General features: G+C 34.9%; 1 protein-coding gene across 3 annotated transcripts in view; it reads right to left on the minus strand.

The window, feature by feature from the left end:
• Nucleotides 1-17,946, minus strand: part of LOC131159915 (probable LRR receptor-like serine/threonine-protein kinase At1g56140) — a 39,805-nt gene that overhangs the window by 18,853 nt on the left and 3,006 nt on the right. Inside the window, exons 1-3 of one of the 3 annotated variants that reach the window (XM_058115142.1) lie at nt 4,924-5,233; nt 4,760-4,804; nt 4,521-4,582 (exon numbers count right to left, since the gene is read on the minus strand). In XM_058115142.1, the coding sequence (XP_057971125.1) occupies nt 4,521-4,582; nt 4,760-4,804; nt 4,924-4,940 (124 nt within the window). In that variant the 5' untranslated portion in view covers nt 4,941-5,233. Of the gene's footprint in view, nt 1-4,520; nt 4,583-4,759; nt 4,805-4,923; nt 5,234-17,946 lie in introns of those variants that run through there. The other 2 variants (XM_058115144.1, XM_058115145.1) reach the window with 2 other exon arrangements.

Genomic DNA, 17,946 nt, shown 5'->3' on the forward strand with positions numbered 1-17,946 from the left:
AGATCATACTCCTAGCATATTCAATGGGAAAATGAAGAGTAAAAGAAGAAGACTTGTTTGTACTTCACTTGTAAATGCATTTATTATATTTGGGTCTGTAATAATTTATAAAAATCATACTCCTGGCATATTCAATGGGAAAATGAAGAGCAAAAGAAGAAGACTTGTTTGTGCTTCACTTGTAAATGCATTTATTATATTTGGGTCTATAATAATTTATATTGGTCTGTAATAATTAATGCATGACATGCATGATAGGAATATAAGCTCAACATGACCGTAGACAGACCATAGGGAACCACAGGACCTTAAGGTGATATCACCCTTCGGTCGACCGACGCCAGATTTTTGGGACTAAGTAAAAAGACCTTAGAAAAGACTCTAGGTCCTCGCACTAGCACTTAGAAAAGTCCCCATTATCACATATGATATCAGGGGAAACTTTTGATTTAAATATGGACGTGAATACACATTTTTAGTGTGTTCAGTTGACCGAACCCCAACACACAGAGCACTTCGGTCAACCGAACCTCCCTAGGGTCAATGATTTGACGGTTTGGTCGACCGACCTTAAAATATGCTTCAACGCCCTAGTCGACCGAATTGACATGTGGGAAATCCCAACGTCCTAGTCTACCGAACTCCCAGTTGTAAAATGGCTCGGTCGACCGAACATTCAACTTCGGTCAACCAAACTTAGTCCGATCGACCGAACCTCGAAAGTTTTGAAATCGCCTCAAGTCTAGTCGACTGAATCTACAGTTCAAAAATGCCTCGGTCAAACAAACTTGACAATTGGGTCGACCAAACCTTAAGTACAGTCGACCGAACCTCTCGGGTTGCCCAATTTTTACCAAGGTTAAAACGGGGTTATTTTTTATTAACCATACTTAATCTTTTCTAAAATTCCATCTATGTCTCCCAACGGTTATATTTTTATGAATGTTTATAAATACCAATTCATTTGGAAAGATTTAGCATGGATTAGCAAATATCATTAGCCAAAACTCTCTGAATTTCAAAACCCTTGTTTTATCATATACAAGCCATAAATCCATCTCTTACTCATTCTACTTGCTAAAATCCTTTGGTAAGAGTATTATTGAGATTGTTTATATTGGCTCACACTCTCATTGTGTGTGTTTGATGTTGATTTTTTGAGAGTGAGCTTGAGAGTCCCCTTGTGGTTTAATTCATAAGTTTTTAGTGGGAATACTCTCTAGAGCTTGTGAATCTTGCATTATTGTTGCAAGTATTCAAAGTCTTGTTCTTGTGCTTTGCGAAATATTTTTCAAACAAGCTTGATTTCAAGTATCTCTTGTGCTAGAATTTTGAGAAAATCATCTTAGAGATATTTTGATTATATTCTCTGAAAATCTTTGAAACTCTACTTGTGGTTGAAATATATTTACATATTGTTTCAAAGATAAATTTGTAATACACTTTTGCATTAGATTGCTTATTGACATTAGATTGAGTGTTATTGCACATATCTGCACTGAGCTTATAGCTCTATCATTTAACGTGTGTTGATTATTGGTTGTGCGTATTGGTACACAATATGCTTGTATTAGAAGCACATATCTTTGTACACAAAATTTGTATTGAATATCAGTAGTATTCCAAGCGTGGCCTGAGGGGGTGTTGATCTAACCTATAAGGATCAGTAGAGCCTTCTCCGCCCCGCAAGGAGAGTGTGTAAAGGTTGAGATCAGCCCTGTGAATTTGATGTGGTTGTAATCGGTGCCGCTCCACCCGTTAAGTGAGCCGTAGTGGAATCCTCGAGCATGCGAACTAGAGGCGGGGACGTAGGCAGTATTAGCTGAACCCCGAAACATATTTTTTGTCGGCTCTCTGTTTAATCTCCGCACTTTCAATTCCGCACATGTATGCTAGTACTTGAACTGCTGTGAATGTTTTAATTGCTTTAAATATTTGCATACATACTTGCTTGGGGAATTGAGTATATTTTAGAAAGACCCTAGGTTGTGTAATACTGTTCTGGATTAGTTGAATCTAGGGGAGAAATTTTTTAAATCTCCAATTCTTCCCCCCCCCCCCCCCCCCCCTTTTGAGATTGCACCAAAGTCAACATGTTGTAACTCCTTAAGCTAGGAAATATGGAAAACAAGTTCAACATGTTTTCAGCCATACCAGTTCACATGCAATATGGACAATGGCCCTATAATCAAATTTGACACTTGACCAAGCAACCATAGTTTGCTTCAATCTTTTGTCAAACACTAACTCAACCCAATCTATCTGTATATCCCTAAAAACGAGAGTCAGACACTCATATTGATACAAGCAAGTCTAACGCTCATATTGATACAAGCGAGCTCTCCCAAGCACATTTGAGGCAATGTAAGATATGAATGACATCTCATTAACTTGTTCAAGGAGAATCATGAAACTAGTTTACTACTTGTTGCAAAAGATATGTGATCAGGGACTTTGAGGCAATTTATGGTCTATTTAGTGTCATTTATATTTTTTGTTTCTTTTATTTTTGTTTTCATATAGTAAAAGAAAAATATTATGACTTTGTATTTGATTACATTGCTAGTATTCTATTTATGTCAGTTTTCAGCTGTTTTTGAAAAACTAAAAATCAAATTTATGGTTTTCTATTGTTTCGACATCTTGCTAGAATACTTTAATATCCATAATTAACTTCTTAGATTAAATCATTCATTTTATACATAATTTTTAAATAAAACTAAAATTAATGGCCATGGAAGTTTAAAATATAATTAAAATAAGATACCGATAAATTTTCTAAAATTGTAAAAAAAGATAATAAAGTCATTAAAAAATATTTTTTATTATTTTATTTGTAATATACAATAAGATTGTTCTTGTAGCACAAAAAATTTAGTCTTGAAACATAATAATTAAGAAAAATAATAATAATATTTTTTTATTATAATTTTGTTTAATTTGTATTCTTTTTTATTTTTATTATTTTCATCATATTTTTTAGTTGTTATTTGATTCAAGTACAAAAATGTGTATTTGTTCTACCAAGTTTCTTTAATTTGTTGTAATTTTAGAAATATTAACAAGCTTGCTAGTTTTCTTTTTTTAGTTTTTGTTTCTAATTTTCAATTTTCACTTCTAGTTTCATTTTCATATTTTTTTTATTGTGATACTAAACAGCCCCTTAGCTTTACAACAAGTCTTCAGTAAAAAAGTCACCTAAATCTAGCATTAATTTCCTACTAGGATCCATAAGTGTGTCACATTTGGATGATCTAGATACTCTTATGCCCAAGATGTAATTTTCTAGTCCCAAATCACTACTTTGAAACCTTGTTCATATAAAATGTTTCAAAGGTTGCATACCCAAAATATCATCGCCAGTAATATTATCCAGATACACAAGAAGCAAAATCCTCTCAGCAGTATAGCAGTAGAATAAAGAGTGCTCTACCACACATCTTCAAAGGCCAAACTCAAGCACTACTACAGTAAACCCACCAAACCATGCCCTACGAGACTCATTCAGGCCATATAAGGGTTTTTTGGGATAATAAAATTTCCAATATAGTTTGATTTTCCAGTCCTGTAGTCCTGTCGAGCAGAAAAATAAGTTTTAGAGAAGTTTAGGTGGTGATCTCTTGTTTGAAAGAAACCTGGGCCACTGCTTGGCTTCTAAGATTTGTATGAAGTCGATAAAGCTAGAGAATGAATCAGCTTTTGATGTTTTCTACCCCTCTTTCAAGTTCCTCTGGTTTTCGTTGGCCATTCTTCAAACTTCTATGACAGAAAACATAAATCACTTGCTCCCACTGCCGACAAGATGCCCTACTCAATGAATGTGGTTGGGATTGTGCATTTGAGGTTTTTCCACTTACTACATAATAATAAAAAGCAATAAGAAAGGTTCCACTTCATTTATAGAAGAAAAAAGGGGGTCAAATATGTTATTCAGCTCAAACTCAAGACCTTTGAAGAACAAGATCGGCCCAATACTATCAATGTGGTGGATACTTCCCCTTTGAGATACTGCTATGTAGAAGAATACGGGAAGTACTTTATAGGAGTGGAAAATAAGTAAAAATCAGGAGAATGCTAAAAAAAAAAGAAAAAAACAACAACAACAACAACAACAAAAACAAAGCAAAACAGAAAAAAGAAGCCAAAAAAAATATTGATGGTAGTCCATTACACAAACATTGGATTTTTATTGCATAGCTCATGACGGGAAAACCTTCTTGTTTTAGTTTTTTTTCTTAATTATATATTTTTATTTGAGGAGGACTTCCTGCCCTCTGATGTATTGCATTATCCTTTTCTAATATGATTTCCAAAAAATTATATAGTATAGCAAGCTCTGATATGCAGGATAACCATATTGGATTTTTAGCCCAATTCAGCGCAACTATCTTCGGAAATCATCAATCGTGGAAGACAAATTGAGAAAGCAGAGCTAAGAATGAATAAATACAAAGACTTATGGAGGTGGCAATACGTCTTTTGATGCATTGGATGACAGAAAAACAGGTATAGATTCTTACAGCGAGGTTTGTTCCTATTGCATGGAAAGTTTCTCTGAAGACAATTCAATTCTGCAAATGAACTGCAAAAATACAGAATAATTGAATAACTACTGTCTACTGCTTAGGCACACTAGAGAATACAAAACAAGAACGTATAAAAATCTCCGCATAAAAGAAAAAGAACAGCAGTATATATGCCATGATTTTTGCTTTCCAGACATCCGATCAACTTTCTGGAGCAAAGACAATCAACTGACCTTATGTTTGAGCTATCAAATGTGAAGTTGTTGGCAACTAAATTCCTGCACACATGATTGTATGATTAATCTCATGTTAACACATAACAGAACTGAATTAATTGCAAAAGGAAGCAGCTGAAATAAATTTGACAATACAAATTTCACAGAATAAGAATGGCTACTCTAGAACTATTAACATGGCCGCGGAAGCTTGAACAGCTACGTAATCCCATTTCGAACAGCCAGCAGAAAATTGGGGTTGTTAAATTCGAGCACATATGTGGAGACGGAAATTGTGTAGCCAGGGGCAAATAGAAATGTCTCCGTCTCTGGCACCGATCTAATCAGCTCGAACAGCATTAGGGTTTCTATTTCTCAGGCATCCAAGGAACTGTTCTGTGCTTGGGTTCTCTTTGCTCCGTTTTGGCGCTGGGCTGTTCACTGTTGCACTAATTACCAATGGGGCGAATGGAGCAAATAATCCTCCACAATTTTCAAAATAAACTATTTATATCATTTGAGATTGGTTGAGCCTAAACTTGAGATTGTGTTTGTTTGAAAAAATAGGTAAAATAGTTGACTTAGATTTTTTAATATTCAATTCACCCCTTCACCCTCCACCTCTCTTGGGATTTCACCAAAATTAATAATTGGTATCAAAACCTTACTACAAAAAGCTTAAACGTAAAGATCACATGGCTCAACTTAGTGTATCGTCAAAAAAGAGGGACAATCATCTTCACGTCCTCCAATCTTTTATGGTGTTAACTATATGTTTTGGAAATAAAGAATGAGAATTTTTCTTCAAAAAAGATGGATTGGAGAGTGTGGTGAGTTGTTGCTAAGGGAGACTATATACCTATAAAAACTATTAAAAATAAAAGTGTTCCTAAAACCGTATGTTGTGTTGTTAAACATTCACTAGAGATAACTTTGCAATCCTTTCATTATAAATAATCTACCCTCCTAGTTAAGAAAAAACTTATTTGACTTTTATTTTGTCCACTCTTAAAGGTTATTAAGTATTCTTCTCTCTTATTAGAACAAGTATTCATTATAATAAGATCATATGACATGACGAAGTCTAAGATCATATCCTTAGATTTGTTTTTATCCCCATATCAAGTCCTCCATGTATCCTCCCATGATCTTGATTATCTTTTCTAATGGATCCATTCAAATAAGTTCTTATGAATATTTTCTCAATCCTCAATACTCATGCACAATACTATCCATATATTTTCAAAATTGTCTCTTAATATTTTTTACTAAGCCTATTTGAGGAGCATAAGCACTAATGACATTTATTATCTCTTGGCCTTAGACCATCTCGATTTTTATGATTTTATCCGCTACTATTTTATCATCTACAACACGATCTTTTAAGTCTATGTCTACAATGCATTATCTAGAGTGCCAAAGTTTGAACCCTGATTTTTCAATTTCTCTAGTTTTGAATAGAAGTTGATAAATCTACTTTAGGAGTTCACAAAATTGTTTTGCTTGGAATTATAATAAGCTCCCCTAAGCTTTAGAGACATTCAAGTAGGTAGAATGTTGTTTGGTTTGAAAAATGTAGGAGCAACCTACCAATTAGCCATGAACTATTTTTTTATGATATGATCAACCAAAAGAAAAAAAAAAGCAGTTATTACAATTATTCCCCATCTAGGTTACTTTCTTGTGATGATGCATCTCTAATAGAACAAGGTGAATGAAGAAATTCTCTTCACTAATGAAGCTGAAGTAGGAAAGTGAATTAATTTGGCAAAAGAAGCATTAAAGCACATTTCATTGGATGAAGGAATATTTATCTAGGTATCCACTTATGTTAAAACCTCTAAATCTTTAAAGGTTTTTGCTACTCTACTTCCTAATATCTAGAGATTCAATTGGGGCTTCAATTGTGTGGATTATGTTTGGAGCTATGAAGCCTACAAGAAACATGACCTTATCTGGCAATATATGAGTGGTTGAATTCCATCTTATAGTTAAGCCTTGGTCATTCATGGGTTGGGCCATGGATGTGATTGGAAAGATTTATCCACCATCCTTAAAGTAGCATGCAATAATTGTTATAGCCAAAAATTACTTCAAAATGTAGATTAACATTGTCCTTATGAAGTTGTGATATGGTTTCTCAAGGACCATATCATTTATAAATTGAAAAATTATGATCAACTAAGCCTCTATTTTCAAAGGGATTTGCTAATAAGTATGGCTTTAGGCTAATACACTTGACCCTATGTCATGCTTAGGCTAATGGATAGCCTAAAGCCACCAATGAGACACCAAAGGATAATATGGAAGAGGATGTGCAATGTTCGAAGTACTATGGGCATACAAAACAATATGGAGGACAATAGTTGGTACAACTACCTTTCCATTTAACCTTCATCATAATGTGACACTCCCACTGGAAGTCATTGTATGGTCCTTAAGAAGGGCTAATAAGATCAACCTTGACTTTAACCTCTATAACCAAGCTAAAAGGCTCTAATAGGAACATATTAATAACACTCATCCGAACCACCACTAAAAAAATAGTGTCAAGTGCATATACAACAAGTACGTTAAGGCTAAAGACTTCGAGCAGGGTGACTTGGCCAAGTAATTGATTCTTCTCATAAGTTAGAAAAGTCCAATTGAAAGTAAATAGTGCCCCAAATGAGAGGGACTATATGTGATTACTATACAATTAAAAAGAGGTGTGATTTAAATAATGTGGATGGGAACTCTCAAACTTGAGATGCTTAACAATTTTACAATGTTCCTTTTGAGATTGGAACAATTGGAGATGATGCCATTTGCTTGCATTACCATCTCAAAAAACTGAGCGTAAATCGAAGTTGGCCCATTGATGATTTGCTTTGTCCCATCATAAAGACTAACTTTAGCCAGAAGAGCGCCAATTAAATGATTTTCCCTAGACAATAATAAAATGGGAAAAGATGGTTGAATGGATAACACATAAAATGGGTAAAAATGTGTCAATATTGGATGGCTAAGTGAGTAGCAGTACTCAATGAATGGGAATGTGAATTCCTTTCATCACCTTTATAATTAGTTTAATTGAGCTAAGTGTAGGATCAATTAAGTCATCACTAATACTATAAATGGAAGTGAATAAAGTGGCAACCTCATTAAAGAAATTGTCCATCTCATTCAAGCACTCCTATATGAAGAAACACTCGAAGCTTAAGAATCCAAGGTTGCACAAAGTACTTGGGCAACTATGGTAATAAGAGTTTGGGGTCTAGGGTTGCAATTTGGTTTGTAAGATGGTAGAAATGTGTAGTTGGGGATGACCTTGGGCTCACTCTCGACTTGACTTCATGATAAAGCTTCTAGTGAGTGTTAAATGGGGAACTGTCAAAATGACCTTCATATCATGGAAGTCACAGGGATTTAACCTGTGGGCCTAGCAAGGCTTAGAATCTTATTTTGATGATAAAAAATCAAAGGAACTTAACATATTTGGTTAAGTAAAGTTTCAGGTGACTCAAGTGTTTTTAGATCAAATCAAGTGACTCGAGTGATCAATATCAAGTGGTTGACAAGACTATTAAAAGCTCGAACTTAATGCTACGAGATCTTATGAAGTTTAAAGTCTATTGAACCTTGAAGTCAAGTCCAATATAAAGAATCAAAGCAAATACATGAAGACATTGAAGAGCAAAGTAAATACATGAAGACTTAGAGCTTAGAAAGTTATAGTCTTGAAAGAGTCTCATGTAAATACTTCAAACGATTTCAATATAGATGTATGAAGCTCTTAGGAATCATTATTGACTTAGAGACCAATTTTTGAAAACCCATGAAAAATATTTTCAAAAGTCTTGACTCAATATGAAAAGTATAAAAGCTAAAGAGTTTTTGGAAACAAAGTTTTTAAAACCATATGTTTTGCATGATCAAGCGACTGATGCTTCATGATCAGGCGACCGACATTTTATGCTGATAAAAATTAAATAGACACCATTGGATCAGTTGACTAACCTCATATGATCAGGTGACTGACCTCATTATGTGTTTCAAAATACGCTAAAATTTAAAGGCACAAGCGACTGACCTTCGTGATTTTAAATTTATAATAGCGAGGGAAAGTTTTCAAATTTGATTACTTAGCCCCCAAACTTTGAGAAAACTTAGGAAATACTCCAATAACTTGGGTAACACGAAAAATTACTTTTTAACTCTATAAATACATGCTATTCATATGAAATAAAAAACAACTAGCATGCACATACATAATACAAATTCAAGAGTCTAGTGCTGAAATTTTCTAAACTTATTGTTGTGCTATTGCTGACAAAGCCAAGGTTTTTCTGATCTATTTACATTGAGAATTTCAATTCTAAATTAGAAATATGGTAACAATCATCTGAGTTTCATCTTTCTATATTGATTTTGATTGAAGTATATTGTGATTTTCAATTGTACTAATCTGCTCTTATTGAGAGTGTTGCTTGTGCACAAATTGTTTCTCTTGTTGTTGTTGTTGGTTTTTTTTTTGTTTTTCTTTTTATGATCCAGGATTGTTGAATCGTTGGATTAGCATTCTTGTTAGAGAGAGATTTTTTTTGACAGTTTAAGGAATTGAATCGTTGCCTAGCGAGAGGGGTTTCTCGTTAGAGAGGCAACTCAACCTGAGAAGGAGAAAAGTTGTAACTTTGGCCTAATAAAGAAAGTTGGAATCCTTACAGTGGTTGCTTAGGGCAAGGATGTAGGCTTCAGGCCGAATCTTGGAAAAATACAGTCTATAGCTCTTCTCCCTACTCTCTTTAATTTATTGCAAATATATTAACTATGTGTATATTTATTAATTGCTGAGAGCTGATTGTTCATTGGGAATTACTAGAATACTTATCAAAAGAACTATATTGATTGGTTGATTGAGTTTTTGATAAAGCTTTGAAATATGAATTGTTGAATGCACAACTGAGATAAAATCTTGAGTGATTGAATTAGATATTCTACAAGAAACACTTCAGATTGAATCATTGAAATCATATATTAAAGCTATTATTGTTCATGGCTGAGGAGAATTATTAATTTTGGAATTTGGTTATAAATTGAAGCATTAGATTAAAAATCTAAAGTGTTGAATGTTAAAGCTGAGATTAATCTTAAGAAAAGTTTAACTTTGTTATGATCTGGAAAGAAAAGCTAATTTGAATTATTATAAGTTGAATATCACAAGTCAAAGTTATTGTGCTGAGATTCATTATTCTGTTAAAGGAAAGTTGTAAGCTTGATTTATTTGATCATCTGAAAATCTTCTTAATATTATCATTATTCATTGATTCTGAGAATTTAATTAAGCTGATTGTTAACATAAAAGATTGAACTTGGAAAGATTGTTGGTTAAAGTTCAAAGGATTATTGATCATTGTGTTTGTGTGACTACTGGAAAGAAAGTTGGCTGGGATTAACACTTAACTAAAGGAACTTATAAAACAAAGAATTTTCAAAGAAAATTTTAAAAACCCAATTCACCCCACCCCCCCCCCCCCAACTCTTAGGAGTACACCTTACTTTTCATAACCTTATATGACTATATTGTTGACCTTATAAGTCACGTCCTGGTTTTGATAATGACAAATACTCTTGCATTTAACAAATATCTAGTTCATGTACAGGTTTATATTAGCAGGTCATTAATGGCATGTAAAAGATCAAAAGCTTCAAGAAAAATTCATATTCTTAATTGTAATATTTTTAGTGAAATCTGTCTGTAATTGTAATTAAGGTATTTGGTTTGTAATAAGCACACACGTCACATGCATGGTTAATCTTGTAAGCTTAAAACAAATCATAATGCAAAATCACCTTAGCATACCCTTCGGTCGACCGACACCGGATTTTTTTGGTGTCTCTATTTTGGACCCAAGTGCCCTATGACACTCACACTTCAACATATGTTTGTTAGGCACTTGAATAGGGCTTGTTTGCTTTAATACGAGACCGAAATGCACACTTGGTGCACTTTCGGTCGACCGGCCAAATCAGTTCATTTCTAGCCTGGTCGACCGAACCATACCTGGGTAAACAGTTGACCAAGGTCCTGGTCGACTGAGACCCTGTAGTTCATTTGACTCCGGTTGACCGAAACTCCCTGGGGTCAAAGTTTGACCACTCGGTCGACCAGCAAGGTTAGTTCAAAAGGCCCTAATCGACCGAAACCCTCCTGGGTCAACAGTTGACCATCTGGTCAACCGAGAACTTTTGTACTACAACTACCTAGTCGACCGGAGGGTTCTCGGGAGAATTCCCAGCAGTCTGGTTGACCAAACCAGGCAGTTCAAAATGCCCTAGTCGACCGAAACAAGGAAAATTGGGAAATCGCCCTCTCCGATCGACCGAGCCTTTCAATTCAAAAATCCCCTGGTTGACTGAACCATTTGAGACTTGGTCGACCGAAATATTTCTGGTCGACCGGACCTTTCGGGTTGCTCCTATTTTTACCGCGGGTTAAATATTTTTAAACAAGGTTAAATTGATTTAAATGTCATTAATCTTTTCTGACAATTCCTAATAGGTCCCCAATGGTCAAAATTTTTAGTATGTCTATATATACTCTTTCATTTGGTGGATTAAGTATTAATTAGCAAAAAGGATTAAGAAAATCTCTCTCAAGTAAAAATACTTTCTTTTGATTCCCATTTGCTCATACCTTTCCTAAAAACACTCTAGCTTACCTCTTCAAGTTCAAAATCATTTGTAAGTGCTTTAAGTGTATATTCTAATAGGTTTTGCTCTCATTGTTTCAAGTGGTTAAATCGATTTTTCTCTCTAGAGTATAACCTAAGTTTTCTTAGGAGGCTTTGCTAATAAGCCTACCCTAAGAAGACTTGTAGTAAACTTCCGAGTGTTGCATTATCATTGCAATATCTTTGAAAGTTTATATTTGTTTTTGGTTTGCAAAAACATATTTCAAGCTTCCTCAAATATCTTGTGGAATTTATTGAACTATTTGTGAAAAGATATTTGTGCTTGTTACACTAATCTTTGTGGTAATATTTATACAAGTATATATATCATTTGCTGAAAACAAAGATTATCTATTTTGCAATCCAAGCATATACACATTTGTGTGATTGAGATATTCTCTGATTGATATTCTTGAGGCTTGCTTGGTGGTATGTGTAAACATGTTTGATTGAATACTTTGAGATACACAGATTATTATTGATACACTCACGTACTCATTACATTGATAGAAAACATCTTTGAGAGTTAAACTACTTAGACCACATTGAGCTTACATTATTAAATCATCTGTGGTGTTTGTGTTTGTGCGCATTTGTGGTACAAATCTGCTTTACGTGAAAGCACTCATATATTGTACCGTTTGATTGTATACCTGAGAGATTCCAGACGTGGCCTGAGGGGGCGGTAATCCAACTCGGTAAGGATTGGTGTAAAGGTTGAGGTCAGCCCTGTAGTAATTTGACCTAGTTTGTATAGGTGACGTTCCACCCGTTTAAGTGAGCAAGTTATTGTGATAATCCTTGTGCTGGTTAGCCAAGGCAGGGACGTAGGCAGTTGGCCGAACCTCGATAACATATCTGCGTGTCATCCTTTCTTTACTGCTTTTTGGTGCTTGTGTGATTGTTTAAACTATTTTATTTAATTTTTAGTATATTTACATTATTTGCACTAGATTGACCATAGGCTTGTGAACATACTGCTGTTAGGAGGAATACCTAGGAGATAAATTTTAAAAATACCAATTCACCCCCCCCCCCCCCCTCTTGGGATCATGGTAAAGCTAACATATATGCTTCTTGGGCTAATGTGAGATATAAAGTACAAGAGTTCAAAACAAGTCTTCCTCATTAGGCACACTAATGGAGGGAGTAGTGATTGAACCTACATTAACCATTCTAACAAAAGAACTATCTAGGTTGATTAAAGTCATGTGCTTATTGGATGGCTTCTTTTGTTGTCAAGTAGTCAAAGGATCCTCAAGAGTGGACAACATCTTGGCTTCAATTATAATGGTTTGAGTGGGACATCTAGCCTCGAGATTGGCTTAGGAACCTACTCAAGTGGTAGTATTAGCTATACCTTCGAATTTAACCATTGTTGGGGCATCTAGCCTCAAGAATGGCTTAGGAGCCTACTCAAGAAGTAGTATTAGCTACGCCTTCAAATTTAACCATAGTTGGGGCATGTTGAGGCAATTGAGGATTGAATATTTCTAATCCACATCCAAATGGGGGTGCTTAGTCATGACATGAATGTTTTTATCTTTTTTTTTTAAGCCAACCATCATCAACTGCAAACTAGATCTTCTTCTTAGCCACATAGAGTTTGGTGGCAAAGGCATTAGCCTAAACAAGGTTGAGGTAGACTTGTCACTTACTATTAATTTGGAAAGGCTCGTTAATGAAAAGGTTTTAACATGTAGTGGATGTATATATCCTGATGGTTAAGTGAGTCGACATAGTTATGAATGCAAGGAAGCAGTAAATTGAAAGGAACCCATTTTTAGTGGAAAATTGGTAGGCAAATGAACAAAGGGATACATGCCTTGATGTGTGGCATTGTGGGTGAGACCTTTTTGGTGGATGCAACATTGAGAAGTAAATCAGAAGGGAAGTTAAAAGCTTGACAATGGAGGTGTAATAAAACAATGGTTGACCTCACCTAATTAATGTGAATAATCTTATTACTTCTTAAGGAAGAGCATGTTGCTATAAGATATTAGAGGAAATTATTTAGGCTTGATGAATTGCCACATGTCAAGAAGGAAATAAGAAATACAAGGAGGGGACTACATCTCCAATATATAAAGGGGTTTTCTCTTTAATTAAAACCAAATAGATTGAAAAGCAAAGATCATATCCTATGTTGTGCTGGGCACCCCACTTGTGTCAAACACCAATACTACAACTAATGTTATTGAATATATAAAAACTAAAGTAATGCAAAAATTAATAATAAAAAATAGTAAAAAAAACAAGACAAAAATTTAGCGAGATTCAATATAGAATTACCTACGTCCTTGGGTTCCGACGATCAATCCACTACTTCTTGACAAAGTACAACTTTGAGGCGTGTTTTACAAATGGAGAGTTGGGTTCTTTATATAGCTTCAACCTCAAGTATAAAAAACACTTCTCACCAATGTGGGACACACAAAGAAAAAATTCAAAACAACTTTTCTACAATGTGGGACAAAAAATAACCAATCTCCACGTTGATGATGAGTTTAACAAATTTTTTAGTCACCAACATTCTCTAAAATTTCACATCATCGGCGCCTTCCAAAAAATATTCAAACTTATAGGATATTGATCAAGTCCAAACAATGTTTGAACTTGATTGTTGTCATAATCTTTGTCAACATATATGTGAAATTTTCAGTTGTAGCAATCTTTTGAAGAAGTATTTTGCTTCCATCAATAATATCCCGCATAAAATGAAATCGAACATCAATGTGCTTCGTTTGTGCATGGTAGACTTGGTTCTTTGCCAAATGAATAGCACTCTAGCCATCAAAGAACATAACAATGTGCTTCTGAACAACTCCCAAAATTTCAAGTAAACCTTGCAACCAAATAGCTTCCTTAACAGCCTTTGAAGCTGTCATGTACTCTGCTTCTGTTGTAGACAAGGCAATGGTAGACTGTAAGGTAGACCTCTAACTCACTGGACCATTAGCAAATGTAAAAACATATCAAGTAGTTGATCGACGTTTATCCATATCACATGCAAAATCAGAATCCACATATCCAACAACCCGTTGTTCAATAGTATTATTTTTCTAAAATACTATACAACCATCAACCGTATTCATAATATATCTCAAAATCCATTTCACAGCTTACCAATGTCCTTTACCCGGATCATGCATATACATGCTCACCATACTAACAACTTGTGAAATATAAGGTCTAGTACAAACCATTGCATACATTAGACTACCAATGACACTTGCATAAGGAACCTGTGACATATACTTACGTTCCTCATCTAATTTAGGAGATAAAGATGCACTAAGTTTGAAATGAGGGGCTCTCATTTTGTCTCTGCGAATCTCCATGTCAAGTATCTTCTTTACTTTACCAAGATCTTTAATTTCAAACTCTTGATTTAACTAACTTTTCAACTTATTGATTTCTTCCATGCTCTTTGAGGCTATCAACGTATCATCAACATACAAGAGTAAATATATAAAAGATCCATTTTGCAGTCTGCGAAAACAAACACAATGATCATGTTTATTTCTGATGTACTTGTGACCTATCATAAACTGATGAAATGGTTTGTACCACTATCTTGGAGACTGTTTTAACCATACAATGATTTCCCAAGTTTACATACCCAATTTTCTTTTCCAGCAACCTAAAATCCATCTAGCTGAGTCATATAGATTTCCTCTTCTAAATCACCGTGCATCGAGCTAAACTAGTTCAAGATCAAATTGTGCTACCAAAGCGAACAAAATTCGAATGGAAGAAAGTTTAACAACTGGAGAAAATACTTCATTATAATCACTGTCTTCCTCATGTGCATAGCCCTTAGCTACCAATCTAATTTTGAAGAGAACATTATTTGCATCTGGAAATCCTTCTTTCTTTACATAAACTCATTTGCAACCAATTGCCTTCTTACCCTTGGGTAGCTGAGCTAACTCCCAAATATGATTCTGATGAAGAGACTGCATTTCTTAATCCATCACTCTTTTCCACTTGTCTGATTCAGAGTTCCACATTGCTTCTTTGAAAGTGCAATGAACATTATCATCCACAACTAAAAGTGCATAGGCCACTATATTAGTATACTGAGCATCTAGCTTTGAAAGAAACATTATTTGCATCTAGAAAATCCTTTTTTCTTTACATAAACCCCTTTAGAACCAATTGCTTTTTTACCCTTGGGCAGCTAGGCTAGCTCCCAAGTCTGATTCTGATGAAGAGATTGCATTTCTTCATCCATCGATTTTTTCCACCCGTTTGATTCAGAGTTCCTCATTACTTCTTTAAAAGTGCAAGGAACATTATCATCCATAATTGGAAGTGCATATGCCACCATATTAGTATACCGAGCAGGCTTTCAAATTTCTCGTCTTAGCCTCTGAGAAACAATTGATTATTGTTGCTGTGAAGATCCTCGAGTTGAAAGCTCCTCTTCTTGTGCACTATTCCCCACCGTAACTGGAAAGTTACCTTGTGTAGTCTCATTTCTCACTGGGTTTCCCAAAATTGTCTTAACCTCCACCTATTGTTGAGTACCACTGGTCTTTTCTTCAATTGGTGACTCTTTGCGTATTGGTTTCTTCGTCATCGCTAGTTCATCAAAAGTCACATCCCTGCTTAAAATCATTTTTTTTGTATCTAGACACCAAAGACGATATCCTTTGACTTCTACACTTATCCCCAAGAATATTGCTTTCTTGGCTCTTGGATCCAACTTAGATTCTTTAACATGATAATAAGTCATAATACCAAATACATGTAAAAATTCATAATCACTAGCAAGATTTCCAGACCATATCTCATAGGGTGTTTTTCCTCCTATTGCAGATGATGGTAGATAGTTGAAGATATGACACACATATCTAATAGCCTCAGCCCAAAACCTTTTGCCCAACCTAGCATTAGACAACATACATCGAACTTTCTCCAGTAAAGTCCGATTCATGCGCTCTGCCACCCCTTTCTACTATGGTGTATCTCTAACTGTGAAGTGTCGAGCAATACCTTCATCTTGACATACCTTTATAAACAGGTCACTCCTGTATTCACCACCATTGTCTGATCTAAGCCGTTTAATCTTTTTTGCCAGTTTGAGTTTCAATTAATTTTTTCCACCTAAGGAAAATATCACACTTCATTTTATGCTTCATAGAATACACCCAAACTCTTCTAAAAAAATCATCAACAAAGTGAAAAAATAATGCATACCACCAATGAAGCCGTTTTTGTGGCCCCCCATACATCTATATGGATGTACTCTAAAATACCTTCAGTTTGGTGAATTGCAGTGTCAAATTTCACTCTGGTCTGTTTTCCCATAATACAATGCTCACAAAATTCAAGTTTGAACACCTTTGCACCCTTAAACAAACCTTGCTTAACTAATTGTTGCAAAAAATTTTCTCCTGCATGTGCCAATCGCATATGTCATAGCCTAGTTGTATCTGAGCCTGCATTTTTTTCTCAAAAACAACAACTGCTGAGCCAATAACTATACTACCTTGTAAATAATATAAGTTATTTTTTTTTATTCCTTTCATCACCACCAGTGCACCTATGTTAGGTGGTCTTGGGCCTTCTCAACCTCAAAAGCTAGCTTATGGGGTGAGGCTTTTCTTTACACTTAATAATTGACCACCAGCCCCTTCCACAACTGATGTGTGCCAAGATAACCCCAAAAATCTCCCCCTCACACATTGGGTTCCAAATTGGCGGTCCCACATACCCGACATCTCGAGGAGAATGTTGAATCATGGCTCTGATACCAATTGTTGTGTCGGGCACCCCACTTGTGTCAAACACCAATACTACAACTAATGTTATTGAATATATAAAAACTAAAGTAATGCAGAAACTAATAATAGAAAACAGTAAAAAGAATAAGACAAGAATTTAACGAGGTTCGGTATAGAATTACCTACATCCTCGGGCGTCGACGATCAATCCACTACTTCTTGACAAAGTACAACTTTGAGGTGTGTTTTACAAATGGAGAGTTGAGCTCTTTATATAGCTTGAACTTCAACTCCAAAAAATACTTCTCACCAATGTGGGACAAACAAAGAAAAAAAATTCAAAACAACTTTTCTAACAATGTGAAACTTTTCTACCAATGTGGGACAAAAAACAACATCCTAAACGATTGACCTGCCAACCATTCATTCCCTTGATTCTTGGTTGAATCAAAAGAAAAAAACATATCCATCAGTTATCTTAAGATGATGATTATATCATGAAGAGATTGGATTTGGAAGCAGATGAAATTTATAAGAAAAAAAAAAAGAAATGATCAAAAATTTGACAAAGCTAAAAGAATCTTGGAAGATTGGTAACAATTGTAAAGAAGGGAAGACGAAAAGGATTTTCACCAACATTCTACTAGAGAAAAATATATTTCTACAACTTATTTTAGGTCTATATTTTAATTCCTAGTCCTTTAATGTCCAACCCCCTTTAGCTTATTGTATTCATTTACTGTTCCTCACCGTCAACATT

The sequence above is a fragment of the Malania oleifera genome, chromosome 7 (assembly GCF_029873635.1).
Source record: "Malania oleifera isolate guangnan ecotype guangnan chromosome 7, ASM2987363v1, whole genome shotgun sequence".
NCBI classification, from domain to species: domain Eukaryota; kingdom Viridiplantae; phylum Streptophyta; class Magnoliopsida; order Santalales; family Ximeniaceae; genus Malania; species Malania oleifera.